The sequence below is a fragment of the Crinia signifera genome, chromosome 2, assembly GCF_055691185.1.
Source record: "Crinia signifera chromosome 2, ASM5569118v1, whole genome shotgun sequence".
Taxonomy (NCBI): Eukaryota; Metazoa; Chordata; class Amphibia; order Anura; family Myobatrachidae; genus Crinia; species Crinia signifera.
Window position 1 is genome coordinate 266,824,382 of NC_139218.1, and position 16,733 is coordinate 266,841,114.

Consider the following 16,733-nt stretch of genomic DNA (forward strand, 5'->3'; position numbering starts at 1 on the left):
CATATATGGACTGGTTAAAGTGGTATTACTGTACATTTGAATGAATTGTGCTACAGTATATAAGTGTCTAGTTAGAGGCCCATCAAATTGATAGACACCAGGGCTGGATTATAGGGGGGGTCACTGCACACACAGGAGCTGCCAAGTTTCTGGGGCTCTGTGTGCACACGTGTGTGTGTGTGTGTGTGCGTGTACACGTGTGTGTGTTGGTACTGTATGTGCTGCTGACGTGCATATCTGGAATGAGCAGGCTATAATGAGGCTGCATTATATACAGAAACCCTGGCATGTGTAACATGCTCCCTGACTGGAGGGGTCTATGCCTGGCCTGTGCAGGATTTGGGAAAGATGAGCATGCAGTATAATGTATATAAAGCAGCTGAGCCCAGTTATCTGCCTCCTCCGCACCCACATCATCTGCAGCCACAGCACAAACCTCTGTTCACCACTCTACTCACCTACACCTGGTCTCAGTCCTTCCTGCCTTCTCCCGTGTGGTAAGTTGCCACACCTGTCACCAGTTCCTATGCTCTGAGCTCAGCAGGACTATCTGGTGGTTACTGCATCTGTTTACTGCTGCTACTTGTTGCCATATCCTGGGATATCAAGTAACATGTGGTTACAGCACAGTATATGGCGGGCAGAGCAGGCTATGTATGGCAGGAGCAGTATATGGAGGAGGGGGGTACACTGTTTATAGGGAGAAACATATGAAATGTTATCAGGCAAAGTGTGTATATAGGAGCAGTTCATGGTGGATGGTGCAGAAAATGGAAGAGGACATGGGTGCAGTGTACACAGGCTTGTGCGTTTGTGTGTTATGGAGCTCCATGTGTATGTCATGAATGAAGCTTCGCTAGGAACCCACCAGTGGCCACCAGTAGCACCGTTATGTTACACATTTTGTCAGAAATCTACTAGTTATGTATCATATACTCGTTAACTAATGGAGAAAATTCCTTTGACTTTATGCCTGTTCCTGTGTGATACAAACTATGGAGGTCATTTTCCAGCAGGCCTGCTGCAGATGCCACTGGGTTAAAAGGACAGTACACCAATTCTCATGGGACAGTGCATAAATGTGTGCCACAAAATTGTAATCAGTGTTTATCCCTTGCTTAAAATGAAGGATTGAGGGAATTCCAAGCTGCAGGTAGACTAATTCAGTTGCAGTTAATGCAACATAGAACAAGCTTTCTTTCTTTCTTTTGAGGACTCCCCTTGGTGAGATCTATGAGGGGTGGTCCAAGGTTCAAGTTATTACATGTCATTTTTATTACCACCAATCTCTGTGTCATGTGTTAAGTGAGAGAAGTGGGCAGGTCCATATAGAAACATAGAATTTGACGGCAGATAAGAACCACTTGGCCCATCTAGTCTGCCCCTTTTTTAAACATGTTCCCTCAAACCATATTTGATCCTTATTTTTTTGTAAGGATATCAATATGCCTATCGCAAGCATGTTTAAATTGCTCTACTGTATTTGCGTCTACCACCTCTGATGGTAGGCTATTCCACTTATCTACTACTCTTTCTGTGAAGTAATTCTTCCTTTAAATTTCCCCTGAATCTTCCTCCCTCTAGTTTCAGTGCATGTCCTCCACAATGTATATGCGTTCACCTTCCGAGCATGTACAGAGTAATGTGCTACACAATTGGACAGCCTCTTCCCCATTGAAAAATGCTAGTAAGGAGCCCCAAAACAATTAAATTCAAGTCAAAACATCAACTCATTGTTTTGGGCAAAGGTTAATGTTTAAATCTTTAAAATCACTTTTGTACAATGGGCCAAATGTACGATGTACAGTATTAAGCCTTAGTAAATGATAAAGTGGAGGGTGATAAAAAGTTATAAAGTACCAAGTCAATTAGCTCCCGTAATTTCTCAAACTCCGGCTATAACATGCAGTTATGAGCTGATTGGCTGGTACATTCCAACACACTGTATAAATGATGGAAATAAATCTGGCTTCTACCAGCAAGTAAAATACCCCATACTCCTTACTATTCTTCCTATTAATCCAATAAAGGGGGAGGGGCAATGTTATTGTGCTGAGAAGTCATCACTGTGGATCAAATTACTATTGCATAATGTATAGCCATGACGATGTGACACACATTTGATTATCTATTAATGAGTCCAGATGACCACAATGGTTATCCAATTCTGGGTATATAACAAATATAACAAATACTACAAGCAGTACTAGTAATGTATTAGTACTATTATCAGCAGATAAAGTCATAGCATTAACATGATCATCAGCAGTATCAAAGCAGTATCAATCCAATCAGCACTAATATGCAAAGTAATATATTAATCACTGCGGAACCCTTGTGGCACCATACAAATAATCGATAATAATAATTAATGTAACCAGTATTAATGCCATTAGTCATAATACACCTTAGTAAATTGGTATGCTCAGAAAAAAAATAATACAAGATATTAGTAACTGAAAGGATTAAGATATTCAACCAACTTGCAACTGCTCTTGCCTCCTATGCCAACTGCCTTAATAGTTAAATGTTATTCTGCCTGATTCTCAAACATCTAAATAGTCAATACCAATCAGTTACTGGAAGGTGGTGGCACCATAGCCTTATGTCAGCATGATGAATGCCAATAGGCATAGGCATGCGCATGGGGGGTGCCAGGGGTGCACAGGCACCTCCTAAAGACCGGGCACCCCCTGCATGATTGCAGCCAGGGCCATCGGGGGCGTCAGTGGCTTAACAAGTGCACCAGCTTGTTTTTTACATTGTCCTTGCCTCCGCGCTGTGTGGGTGGGAAGGGAAGCAAATGCTCTTCCCTGCCAGCCGGTGTACTGGGGCGGAAGGCAGAGCTTCTGCCCGGAAGCCGCTAGGGTGAGGAGGAATCGCTACTGCTGTCATCGCGCCCAGAGCCGGTGGGGGGTAGGGGGCTGAGGAAGGGAACAACCGCAGGTGACTGAAAGCACCACTGCCCAGAGCCGCATCATGAGGTGGGGAGAAGAGGGAGCGTATGAGGACACACTGCTGCCCGGAGCCGCACCATGAAGGGGGAAGGGGGTCTTTGCTGCCCAAAAATGCTCCATGCAGAGAGGAGGAGCCGCTGCCATTGTCTGGTAAAGGACAGAAAGTAATGGTGAGCATCCCAGCATCTATTTGTCAGTTTGTCTTTGCCCCCCCCCAACTCTTCCCTCTGTTTATGCTGCCCCTCCAACCATCTGTCAGTCTGTCCCCCAATATTGTACTTTGTCCCCATCTGTCTATTCCCCCCCCCCATCCATCCATCTGTGCTCGCCCCTCCCCTCATCCATCTGGCTATCTATAATGTTCTATCTGTCCATCTTTGCCCCCATCTGTCCTGTGTTGTATAATATGTAATGGGGATTACGGTGTGTGTCATAACATGTAATGGGCATCATGTGTGTCAAATAATGGGTAATAATGTGTAATGGGCATGATGGTGTGTGGCATAATGTGTAATGGGCATCACGATATGTGGCTTAATGTGTAATGGGCATGATGGTCTGAGACATAATGTGTAATGGGCATCACGGTGTGAGGCACGTCTAATGGGCATCATGGTGTGAGGCTCAACTTGTAATAGATATCACGGTGTGAGGCTGGGCTGTGTAGTTTTACAACAGCTGGGGGGCCACAGTTTGGCCATGCCTGGGTTAGAGGGAGGTCAAAAATGTACAGTGAGCCACTGTGAACTAATTCCAAGATATCACATTTTAAGTTTGGAAGTGCTGACTCAATAGAAAGAACTATGAGCCAGCAGGAGAAATAGTAACTTTTCATAAGGGTAATAATGAACACAATGACAAGTAAGCAATGTACCCTGGTATCTGAAAGCTATATTTATATAAGTACAAGATGCTACCTTGATATTGTTCAACCACTGAACTAAGCAATTTAAAACATACCGTCACTTCAAATTTATTTTCAAAAGATTAGAATTTAATGGAAATGGCTAAAGGTCAGGGCCGGTGCTAGGGTGTTTGGCGCCTACCTGCAAACTCTAAATTTGCGCCCTCCCATATCTTATAAAAGAGCACACGCTAGAGGCATGCGCCACAAAAAAGGAGTTGTGCTCTCACAAGGAATGTTTTCTCAAATTACCACACAGTAGCACAATCTTACCCCCAGTCTCTGCTCCCATCTGCCCCGTGGCCAGACTCCATGGCAGTAATCAGGAACCATAGTAATGCAGAAGCCACCCATCAGTGCACACTGTCCCCAGTTCAGCAGCTATCCATCTATACAGTCACCGGACTCCGCCCCCACCACAGCCCTACCGCTTCCGCACTTCAACCTGGCTTCCCGAGTGTGCACTGATCTTAAAGAATGTGCCGGCGCTCTCCCATCTCTGCTTCCAGCAGAGTGCATGTAGCAGTGACTAGTCCCTTTGTCCCCAGGGCTCACCAATATCAGCGCTGCTTGTTGCTAAGGTTAGTTGTAGGTGCAGGCGGGTGTGCACAGTAGTGACAAACCCGGGGGCGTATACACATGCAGCAGCCCTGTGGCATTAGCCGCACTGATAGGACCCGCACATCGTGGTACTCTCAGCGCTCCCCGCAGACCCCGCTCCTCCTAGACAGGAGGCGGGTAGCGTCACTCGTGACTTGTTACATGTGGACCTGCTGCTGTGAGCATTCGTCCGGCTGCTTGTCAGCAGTGGTGTAGCTAGGTGCCACGGTGCCCGGAGCAAGGGTTTGGTCTCTCGCCCCCCCTGATTTGTAGTAGGCGGGGCTCTTGCTCGGTAAAAAGGGGGCACGTCCTAATGGAAACATTAAACCACACACCGTAATGCCCATTGCACATTTTAGCAAACTTTATAATACCCATTACACAAGGCCACACATAATGCATCACACAATATGCTGCACACTGTTATGCCCATTACACAATATGCTGCACACTGTTATGCCCATTACATATTATGCCACACATTGTTACATGTAATGCCCCCAGTGATCCTGCCTATAAACTTAATGCCACTAGTAGTGCACCTGACATTACACAATGCCCCCAAACGTGCCACTTACTTTTTTGCTACCTTCACCGCTGCTGTGATGGGGAGGGGGGGTCCCTCCTAACTGGCGCGAAAAATTGGGCAGAGTGCAACATCTTGCTAAAACAGCCTACCCGGGAACACTTATACCTTACCTGCTCCATGTCATCTCCCATCACCTGTCCACCATCTCAGTCCCCCACACCCCATCATCATACTACACCTGCTGCACCACATCTCATTGCACCTGTCCCCCATCCCACTGCACCCCATCATACTACACCTGCTGCACCACATCTCACTGCACCTGTCCCCCATCCCACTGCACCCAATAATACTACACCTGCTGCACATCTCCCTGCACCTGTCCACCATCTCAGTCCCCCACACCCCATCATACTACACCTGCTGCACAACATCTCACTGCACCTGTCCACCATCTCAGTCCCCCACACCCCATCATACTACACCTGCTGCACCACATCTCACGGCACCTGTCCACCATCTCAGTCCCCCACACCCCATCATACTACACCTGCTGCACAACATCTCCCTGCACCTGTCCACCATCCCAGTCCCCCACACCCCATCATACTACATCTGCTGCACCACATCTCACGGCACCTGTCCACCATCTCAGTCCCCCACACCCCATCATACTACACCTGCTGCACCACATCTCACTGCACCTGTCCCCATCCCACTGCACCCCATCATGCTACACCTGCTGCACCACATCTCACTGCACATGTCCCCCATTCCACTGCACCCCATACTAACCTGCTACACCCCATCATACAGCACCTGTCCCCCCCCCCCCTCCCCCCTGTCCGCCTCACCCCTCTACAGAGTACTGCACAGCCAGGCTGTTCCGGGTCACTCACCGTCAGGCTGGTGCCCAGGATTATGACATCATCATCCCTCACGCGAGGGATAGCAGCGGAGCAGCTGTGTGCCAGGAGCGGGCCCGACCACAGTCACTGTTGGGGGGCAGGCTTCCTTTCCCCATGCCTGCGTTGAAGCTGCACTCAGTGGAGGTGACCTACTGCCGGCCGGCTGGGTGTTTTAGCAGGTACACAGCTGGGCGGTGCAGGAGTCAGGAGACAGAAGTCAGATAGCGAGTGTGCGGTGCAGTGGGTGCACGGCTCCGGCGCCATTTCAGCTATCTTCGCCCGAAGCACGTGCTCGACTGGCTCCGCCCTCGCTACGCCCCTGCTTGTCAGGTGGGCTAAGTCTGCTGTTGGCGCCGCTGCCTGCCATATAGTTTGACAGGCGCAGGCTGCGGCAGCCGGCAGCCTAGTGCTACAGTATTGGAGGAGGGGAGGAAGCGCCTCCAAGGGCCGGCGCCTACCTGCTTTGCAGGCTGTGCTGAGCGGGTAGCGCCGGCCCTGCTAAAGGTTACAAATGGATTTAGTATTATCATTTGTGCCTAAAAGAATAGTCCTTTTAAGTAATTTCTATAGACAAAATGATGGCCAACGTATTTAGACACAAGTTCAATTCAGAAATGTAAGCATTGACTCACTGCAATATTTTGTTCATAATTACAAAGGGTCATGGTACAGAATGACATACTGTATTTAACATTCAGAAAGCCGACATTCAGGCAGCTTCTGAACGTCAACAATCAGAATGACAACATGAACAATAGGCAAACAACCAATATGTTGACATTCGTTTATTGTAACATGGTTAAAATATCAACATATTGAGAACGTTGACATTTAACACATTAATAACAAAATGTCTACATGTGTTTTTTTTTATTTTAGCCTTAACGTAATCCTTAACACTAAACCTAACCATAAAAATCAACGAAAATGTATGTTGACATTCTGAACATATCAACATTTTAACCATGTCAACCTACAGTAATTGATATTGATGCAGTCAAAAAAATCATTAATGATGAATATATACTGTATATAACACAACTATTTATGAAAACAAGAGTAGACATCAAAATACTGTAGATCAAATTTTAGTTAATATAATTCAACCCCTTGAGTGGCGGGTTTTGCTGGGGCAGGACAAACCTAAAGAAATACCCACCACATCACTTAGGGGCAGCCCCCCATGATCCCCCCCCCGGATCGCCGGGTTTCTCTTGCCGCTGCCCCCGCCGCCATACAGAAGTGACCAGGCAGCAAGCTTGGGGATGTTCCGGCGGTTTGTGGGGAATCTCGAGCTGTCCCGAACATCCTTGAGTGGTGGCAGCGGCAGGTGGTCTCCGTCATATGATCACCAGAATGGAGCTGACCAACTGGGGGTGGGGGAGTGACAGGAGGGGGGAGCGATGGGGGGTGCCCCTAGAGGTGGTGTGCTAGTGATGCACAGCTGGAGGCACCACTGGCGCACACTTCCTTATTGGGGCGATATCCCAAAATTAACCGGGAAAACCATGCTCTTGCAGCACGGCTCAGCATGGAAAAGTTTTCGGCATACCTCCGGAGTGGTTACAGTTCTTTGATTAATATTTGCCTGTTCTCACATAATCAGAATAGGCAAGCATGCAGTAAATCATTGGTTTAAAACTCTCTAATATTGTATTAGCTACACCTAGAGAGGTGGTGTCTAGTGCTGCTATGGGACTTAAGAGGAGTGCACCCAATAAGCAAATAACTAATGATTCATCTAAATAGCCATTCATTTTACCACTAGAATACGACATAAGAACCATTACAAAATACCAAAGGCTGGTTTCCAGAAGGTAGGACAAAAATAATGGCAGCCCTGGAACAACCACACTCACTTGTGCTAGGCTGCCAAAACCAAGCCTAATCAAATCAATTTACGTACATGTAAAAGGTCTATACCACTAATATTTTAGAGGGAACCTGTACCAACAACCTCCTGGATTAACTCTGCTCTAGTCTACTCAATCCTATGCATAATTTGCATTCTGTTGTGTTCCAAATATAATTTATTTTCATCCAACGTCATTACTGGAATAAAATATACCTTAAAAATCCCCCCCCCCCCCCCAAAAAAAAATAATCTAACTACACACTAGTACTGCATACTGATTAAACCTGGAAACACTGCAGTCAATTACAAGTAGCCCTCCCTCTAGCAATTGGTTGGTTATAAAGGCCGGTCGGTGTTGGTCAATCCTAACTTTGCTTAATATGCATGGTAAGTGAATGAGTACTTTTTTTCCTTTACATTATATAGTTTTTTAGGTGGGGTAAGATTTGTAACATGAGAAAAAATAGTGGTGAGTGCATCTTTTTTTGTCATTCCTTGCTTCAGGGCTGTTTGAAGGTTATTTTAGTCGAAGTCCTCAAAATACTATTGTTCCCCTAAAACTCCTAATGTGGAGGAAGAGGGTACTACTGCCATACTTACCTATGCTCCCAAAATATCTGTGAGACTAGCTTATCTGGGATGCCCTCCTTAGAAAGAGTAGACAACTTCCTCTCAAGTCCATTGGCAGTGTCCACCTTCTACAGGCATTCAAGGGCCCAATGTGTGCTCCTGGGGGGGATTTGTGATGTAATACTAGACTGCATTTCAACTCCTGACCACTCCATTCTCTCTGGATATGCATAGCACATTCATTTTTGGTGCATTCAATACAAAGCAGCATGAAGCAAGATTGTATCTCCAAACAAAATCTTCATTTAGGACAAAGGCCCTTATTCTGATTGAGTCGGATGGCTGCGTGTTCGGTAGATGTATTGTGTTTGCGCATGTGCAGAGGTGTTTCTGCGGATGTGCGAATGCCTCGCACGTCCGAACATGTCGTGAATTCCGTGCAGAAAAGGATCGTATGGACCCATCTGAGCAGGGGGTGGAGAGGGGCGTGAAGGGCTGTTTGGGCTCATTACCATATGCATACACCCCGCGTTTCATGGGCGTGCGAAAATGCTGGGCGTGTGTATGGTAATCTGGCCATGACGCACATGTGGGGGGCGGACAGCTGACATAGCCGGATGTCACCTGGCCGCCCATTTCCCTGCTTTCACACAGAAAAATTACCGAGTGGTCTGGAGCACTCGGGGCTGCCTGAGCGCTCTGTCAATCATTCGATGGTCGGCGACCATCGGAGAATGGGGGAGGTTCCCACAGATGGGGGAGGTGTTCACATGAAACATCCACTCGCGGTCCATTCACTTAGTGTCTTACCACATTCAGACAGCCTGTGCAATCCGTACAGTAGGCAGGGCTAAGAACACTCGGTGGCCGTCCGAAATACGCATCCGACCAAGTCAACTAGAATAAGGGCCATAGTCCTAACTGTGGTGCAAATGTCCAAAAATCGAATTGTATTGCCACATTTAGGACAGTGGTGAGGTAGGCATTCATGTACATTAGGTGAGCATCATACACAATTAGCCATACTTGTCTTCTCTCCTGGAAGTTGTGTAAGCCTCCAGAAGTTTCGGGTAGTCCCTTGCCCTCCCAGAAGAGAAGTCAGATATCTCACATCCCATTAACTTCCTAGTGAAGTGGGCAGGATTGTTAGATAATACAGGGGATTCCTGGTGTTAGACCCACCACCTTGGCACAATATAAATTACATTATGCAGTCAGTTGCTGGGGCCAGCACTACCGTCTTGTGGGGCACTGGCAGCAACAATACACAGTTCTGCTTTGCCCCATTCATGATCAGCCTCCAACCCACACTCTCCTTTATTGTGCCCTCTTCTTCCGGCGCTTGCTAGAATCTTTCAGAAGGGTGGGAATGTGGCTCCAAACAAACTGTGACTGAACAATTATTGTACCCAAATCTTGCAGCAGTGGTTTATCTAATGTGGGTGTGGTTTAAGTATCCATTTAATTATATAAAACATGTCAAATTAAGGAGCCTACTGGAGACTCAGAGAGGGCTGATAAGACAATCACCTGTGAGTAAGCCTCCATAATTTTAATGTAGTTTACCTCATCTGTAAATGGTGTTAACGAATGAGGCCAGGTGTCAAAAGGAATGCGGCATCCATTTTATGGGGATAAGCGTATGGTTTGGATAGGCAGAGGTATGACAAGATATAGAGGGTGATGAGGAGACAGTGGGAGATGGAGAGGCAGTGGGTGACAGGGAAAGGCAGAGGATGACAGTGAGAGACAGTGGGTGATGGTGGGAAATTGTTGACAGGTGGAAGTGGGTGACACCAGGAGGAGGCAGCAGGTGATATAGAGAATGATGGTTATGGGCAGTGGGTGGCAGGAGAGAGGTGACAGGGATAGATGGTGGGGTATGCAGAGGCAGTGGGTGAGGGGAAAAGGCAATGCAGTGAGTGACAGGAAAGGCAGTTAGTGACACAGAGAGGAAGAGGGTGACAGTGAGAAGCAATGGGTGATGGTATTTTCAGTGGGTGACTGGGGATTCAGGGGTGACATGGAGGTAGTAGGTGACAGAGAGAGGTGTCACAGGCCGAGGCAGAGGTTGACAGGGAGAGACAGTAGGTGACTGGGATGGCAGTGTGTGACAGAGAGATGTGTTTGACATGGAGGCAGTGGGTGACAGAGGCAGTGGGTGAGAGAGATACAGTATGCAAAGGTGACATGGAGGCAGTGGGTGACAGAGAGATAGTAGGTGACAGCGAGGCAGGGGTAACAGGATGGCAGTGGGTGACATGGAGACAGTGGAGACAGTGAGATAGTGGGTCACATGGAGCCAAGCACCATGAAGAACACCTGATGGTTTCCCCATGCAGGTAATTAGGCTGTCGCACTCCAGATCCGGATACTCAGTGCTTGGCAGATTTAGGAGGTGCAGGCTGGGGACTGATAAGAGTTGCATGCGGCAGTGTTCGGGGCTGGCTGTAGTCTGGTACTGTGGGTTGGCCAACTGTTAACTGCCTATAGCCCCCAGCCTCCAGCTGGCAAAAAAACATGCCCCTGCCTGCCTAGCCTACACACATACACAACACTCCTTTCTTCCTTGACAAAAAAAACAATGTAGCGAGTACTGCATGCAACAAAACAATAACACACAATTATCTTACTATAGCAATACTTTCATTATAAATAAAGTACTTCAGGATAACAGTTCTGAAACCATAAAGCACAAGATCTGGAGACTCAGACTTTCTGAATTACAGACTACAACTGATTGGATAACTGGCAGAATTACTGTACATGTAATTGTATATACATTTCACTACACATAATTTATGGTTGTTTAGCTACAGAAACATTACATTTGACTCAATTTCAATCACCATTTGAACTTCTGACTTTTCGCCCTTGTCCATTAATCATGATCAAAAAGGCAATTTCCCACATCAACAGTATTCATCAATGCTTACCAAACTTGGTCTTTAAGGGTTACCACCTATCCAGGTTTTACAGTAAATATATCAGAGGTTGACCACCGATATCTTAATAAGTTCCACGGTCAATATGACCTACCCAAAAGTGCTTAGCCAGGATATACATAAAAACCTGGACTATTAGTGTTCCTTGAGGAAACCAATGGTATAAAATAAGTGACCAGACCTTCAAATATTGTTTTCTGAAGGCCAATAATCTTGTGTTAAAACTTCCTTATCAACATCAACATTTCTAGTTGGTGTTTGATGTATACAGTTGATTTAGATTGTTACTTTAAATACATCTGCTTTCATAGAACTTTTCTGAAAGAGCAGAAAAATGTTGTTTGAATGCTTCTGGTTTCAGTAAGACCCAAAAAGATCAAGTTCTTTGCTAATAGTTACAGCATTGTGTTTTCATGTGCACAATAGATACCTCCTCTGTATCTTACAGTAATATAATATTCCATAAAATTAAACATTGAATATTGTATAACTTCTCTCACTAAGATACATACCTTAGACCATATAAAACTGTCCCATCTGGATGAAGGCGAATCATACGGTTTTTCACTGTAACACCATGTACAAAAGACTTTTTGTCATTTAGAAAATAAGTGTCAGGAACCCATAGTTGATCTGCCACTCGGTTGTCAAGAGTAAGGTTGAGAGGAATTCCGGTATAGGCTAACCTCTTGTCTCTCCAGTATTGCTGAAAATACATTGTCAAAGTATAATCCTGCAAAGAGAATAGAAACTATTCAGTAAATGGCATACAGTATTAATACTAATTATTCAGTAAATAGACATCAGTCAATATCTCCCAGCGTTTCATAACTGCACATACTGTACAGGACCTGCTTCTAACATATGTGACTGCATCAGGATGCAGATATAATTGTTTATGGAATGCTATAGTGACTACACACAGAAGTGTACGCATTCCGCTGCTCCAGTGTCTTTCCTTCTGCACATAATTAGTATTACATTAGGGGTTCAAGAGATCCACCTGAAACAGCAGTAGCACATGCAGGGGGAGTTTCTGAGTACCCATAAACCTCCCCAGAATTCTAAGGGCCCCAGTCTGAATGCTGAGGGTCCCCTCTTTCCATGGGTCCATGGGGAACCGGAGATATCTGACTTCAAAGGAGTGGTCCCCATCCAAGCCTGTTAATTGCTCTTCCCAGTCAGATATTTCAGGTTCTGTCTGACAGAGTTTTTCTGAGGGTATATTCCAAAAGCTAGGACTCTCCCCCTTTGGGACACTAGTAGCTTGTCTTTACTGTACCCAGAACCAGAGATATCAGCCTTCCAGCAGCTGGTTACTGCTCCAGCTCCACACACCTGGTATGTAGTTTTATATTCTCGTTGGCGGATTGCTCTGCATCCTGAACTCTGATCCCCTAGTCCCCAGTACCATTTGGTAGGTGGGGTTCTAGTTCCAGGAACTGGAGATATCTGCAGTCAAGCAAGCTGTCCTCCCACCAGAAAATTCTGAATAATAAGCTCACTCCACTATACACCCCTACTCTGCATATTAAACATCCTCTACCACCCTGGAAGTTATGCATCAGGGCCCCTTCATTCAGCCCAATGCCCCCTTCTCCCACCCCATCTCCCACCATCTGGGCAGTAAAGGGGTAATTAGTGGAAATTATTGATCCAGGCCCTACATGCTGAGCGGTTGATATAATACCCCCTACCACCTGCAGGACATCAAAGCTTCCACTCATAGCACCCCCTACCCCTAGAGGATCGGTAGGGGCCCCAATACATTGCTATGCCCAGGGGTCTACACTGCTGTTAAAAAAAAAATATATATATATATATATTATTATTTATATACATTTGGTCTATCTATAATACTTTAACTGACTCTGCATATACTGGGTCACCTAAGTGTCCATCTCTGTGCTTTGCTCCGCCCCTCTGGAAACCCCCTTCTGAAAATCCTGCGTTTGCCCCTGAACAGTATCCACGTGCGACTCTATGCCCTGCCCATTACAGCCCTGTGACACTAAAATAAAACAGTTCTCTTCTATGCAAACGCCAAGTGGGTACCCAGAAACACTAATTTCACATACGGAGGTAAACTGTGAAGATTTATGAGTCGCAGTATTGCACCGATATGCAAAGATTTATATGTTCAACACTGTACATGCACAATTTGCTAACATTTTCTAGATATGGAGCTCTGTGAGTCTCAGAATCAAGCCAATAAATTGACCATTCAAGAAATAATTAAGCGAGCCGCCATCCAGAAAGAAAATGTAACCGCCTTTTGCTAAATTGTGAGAGAATTGTGATTGGATGGCTATTCTGCATCCACTTGCAAATCCATAAGCAATTCACAAAACATCATAAGGATTTTAATGTATGTGCAAATACACTAATCTGTGACTAAGACAGCATGGAAGTGGTCATCACTGATGTCACAGACCTTCTCCATAACTCCTAGGCATGCAAGCATTTTTTCCACCAAACCCAGAAAATGGCAGGCTTCCACCCCCAAATGCCAGTTTCCTGTCAATCAATCTGCAAGAAGATTACAATGACAATCAATACACATTTTCTACCGCCAACTCCCCTTGTGCATGCGCGATACGACTGGTACGCACTTGGCAGTTACAAACTATTACATCCTGCTGAAAAACTGCCCTGTTCATGAAGTAACAGATATCTCTTTAGTCTTTTCGTAGTTGAAACAACCACTTACAGGTGTATAGAAAGGGGTACCCTATGCCATTTTCTGCATCCTTAAAAAAAAAAAAAACTATGGAAAACCCTTGAAAAATAAATATCCATTGTTTGATCCCAACTGTAGCTTTACAGTACAGTTATTTTACAGGCAAATGTTGGTAGGATAATTATATTTTTAAATCATTGAAAAAATATTACTGTAAGTCCTGTTTCAAATGAACAGATTCTATTTTTACAATTATGACAACGCGTATTGAAAAAAACTGTGAGGTTTATCCTTTCCCCTGTGTGCTGCAAAAGTAATTAATTTCCAATGTACAATGGTTGGAAAAACACCTTCAAATACAAATGAACATTGTAGCTGGTTTACTTCACAAGCATTTTAAAGTAAATTGCTTCATTGTACTTACAGCCAGGCTTGGAACAAAAGAAAATTACTTTTTTTTCTAAATGCTTAGTAATTGGATTTTATTTTCCAAACGATTCGAGCACGCTTGACATATAGAAAGTAAATACATTGCATACTTATTTACTACAACATTAACAATTGGTGGTTTGTTTTGGAATATCAATTTAAACATGATCAAATTACTTAATTTATTGAAATAAAAGATTGTGTTAGCAATGGAACCATTTACCTTGTAAAGCAATGTAGTGTGAACCAGGTGTACAAATTTACTGGAACACCAACATAAAACTAGCCATTATAGAAAATCATTCAACTGGAGAGGTAGCTGTGTTGGACGGGTGCGGTATAGGGTTCCGACAGTCATTAGCCCGACGTTGGGATCCCCACTGGCTGGACTCAGACAGCATGGTAAGCTCAAAAAATCCCCTTGTGGGCTCGCAGCACTCGCCACGCTGCGGGCACAGTGGCTCGCTATGCTCGCCACCTATTTTATTCTCCCTCATGGGGGTCGTGGACCCCCACGAGGGAGAATAGCCGGTGGCTGTCGGGAACCAGTCTATCAGTGTTTTAACAATCAGGATCCCGACGTCGGTTAAATGACTGTCGGGATCCCAACTGTCGGGACCCCGTCCGGCACCCATGTTGGACTATGTACTATTTCAAATGCGGCCCTCAGGGCACATAACAGTTCATGTTTTCCAAGTCACCTAGCAAGTGCCCAGGCGTATTAATAAATACATTTACAATCACTCATTAATTTTAAAAGCTCTCCTGTGATTCTATGAAGACACCTGGAAAACATGAACTGTTTGGGGTCCTGAGGACTCAGAGTTTGAGAATCTATGATCTAATAGATGTAAAATTATATGTAACAAGCAACAGGTAAACGTGTATTACAAGCATAGCGTACCAGACATACATACACTTAATTCACACCTCTATCCTCCCTCCTCTTTTCTTACCAGTTTGACCACTATTTGTCAACAGTCACAGTCAACAGCCAAAAAGTTGACACATAAAAAAGGTTGACATGGTCAAAAGGTTTTCATTTTTCGTGTGCCTATGTCGACATAGGTCAACATGGACACCATATAAGTGTACCACTATGATGGCCTTGCTTCGGGCATGGTGCCTTGCTGTAGATAGTGAAGTATGAAAAAAAATATTTTTTTAAAAACCTACAGCATGAAAACTCATGTCGACCTTTTCCACGTAGACCTATAGCTTGTGCCAACCTTTTGACCATGTCGACCTAATGCATGTAAACTTGTTTTATGTGTCGACCTTTTGAATGTCGACCGAATTACCGCATCCCTTATAAACCTCACTAGGCTAGACTGTTCTCATCAGCAGGTCCCTCCACCCTCTTGGCTCTCAACACACACCATACAGGTCTCCAAGGTGCTACAACTCAGTCAATGACCATAATTCTCTGTCCATCTTTTCAGAGGCACAGGGTCTTTAAATGCTATGTTATGATAATAACTGTTTCAGTTGTGTCAAATCTCGCTGCTTAATTTTTTCACTAGTAGGGGAAAGGTTCCGAAATGAAAAAAAAAAATTACATTAAGTGAATTGCACTTACATGTCATCCTTCTATATGTCCTCATATTTTATGATGGGAAGCAAGAAGCACTGGTTTTGCCTATTACGCTGGCCATAAGTAATTAGAACTGGTCCTGGACCACCGAACCAGGTGACCACCAAACCAGACAAGTACCTTGAGAAACATCAGGGTACCAAGTCACACAGTTTGGGAACCACTGGGCTAGACAACAGTAAACTTATAAAAATAAACATTAAGGGGTGAATTCTGAGACCTATTTTAAGTAAATATTGTTGGCAGTAAATTCTATTTGGCAAGAACATGTCTATAAATAAATGCCAGCTACCATGGTCATCTGAGAAGGCACTGAAGCTGAAAATAAAAAAAAGACTTTTGAAATTGTTAAAACGGGAAGAGCATGATAGAAATGCATTATAGAAATACATGAAATGTAGCTAAATATCTGAAATTAAATCAGGTTGGCAAAATACTAAAGGTGAATAGACACATTCCAATCGCAAAACATTTTAAAGCAAGAAAAATGAAACTGAGAATACGGTTACATCCAAAGACGCAGCATCTGGGCAAACAGGTCCATCTCTGAACCAAGACCTATGTAATATTTGGAAAAAATAAAATAAAATAAAAAAAAAATATATATATATATAAATATATATATATATATATATATATATATATATATATATATATATATATATATATATGCAAGAGAGAAAGGAGAAAAAGCGCACCAGTGAGTATTTTAAAAGTAACACTTTACTGAAAAATATATATGCTCTCATACATCGAGTAAAG

General features: G+C 44.4%; 1 protein-coding gene across 4 annotated transcripts in view; it reads right to left on the minus strand.

Moving 5' to 3' along the window:
* The window catches only part of GABRB3 (gamma-aminobutyric acid type A receptor subunit beta3), a 357,556-nt gene that overhangs the window by 48,280 nt on the left and 292,543 nt on the right, over positions 1 to 16,733 (minus strand). For all 4 annotated transcript variants that reach the window (XM_083168571.1, XM_083168570.1, XM_083168573.1 and 1 more), the window contains one exon: positions 11,781 to 12,001. In XM_083168571.1, coding sequence (XP_083024697.1) covers positions 11,781 to 12,001 — 221 coding nt within the window. The remainder of the gene's footprint in view (positions 1 to 11,780; positions 12,002 to 16,733) is intronic.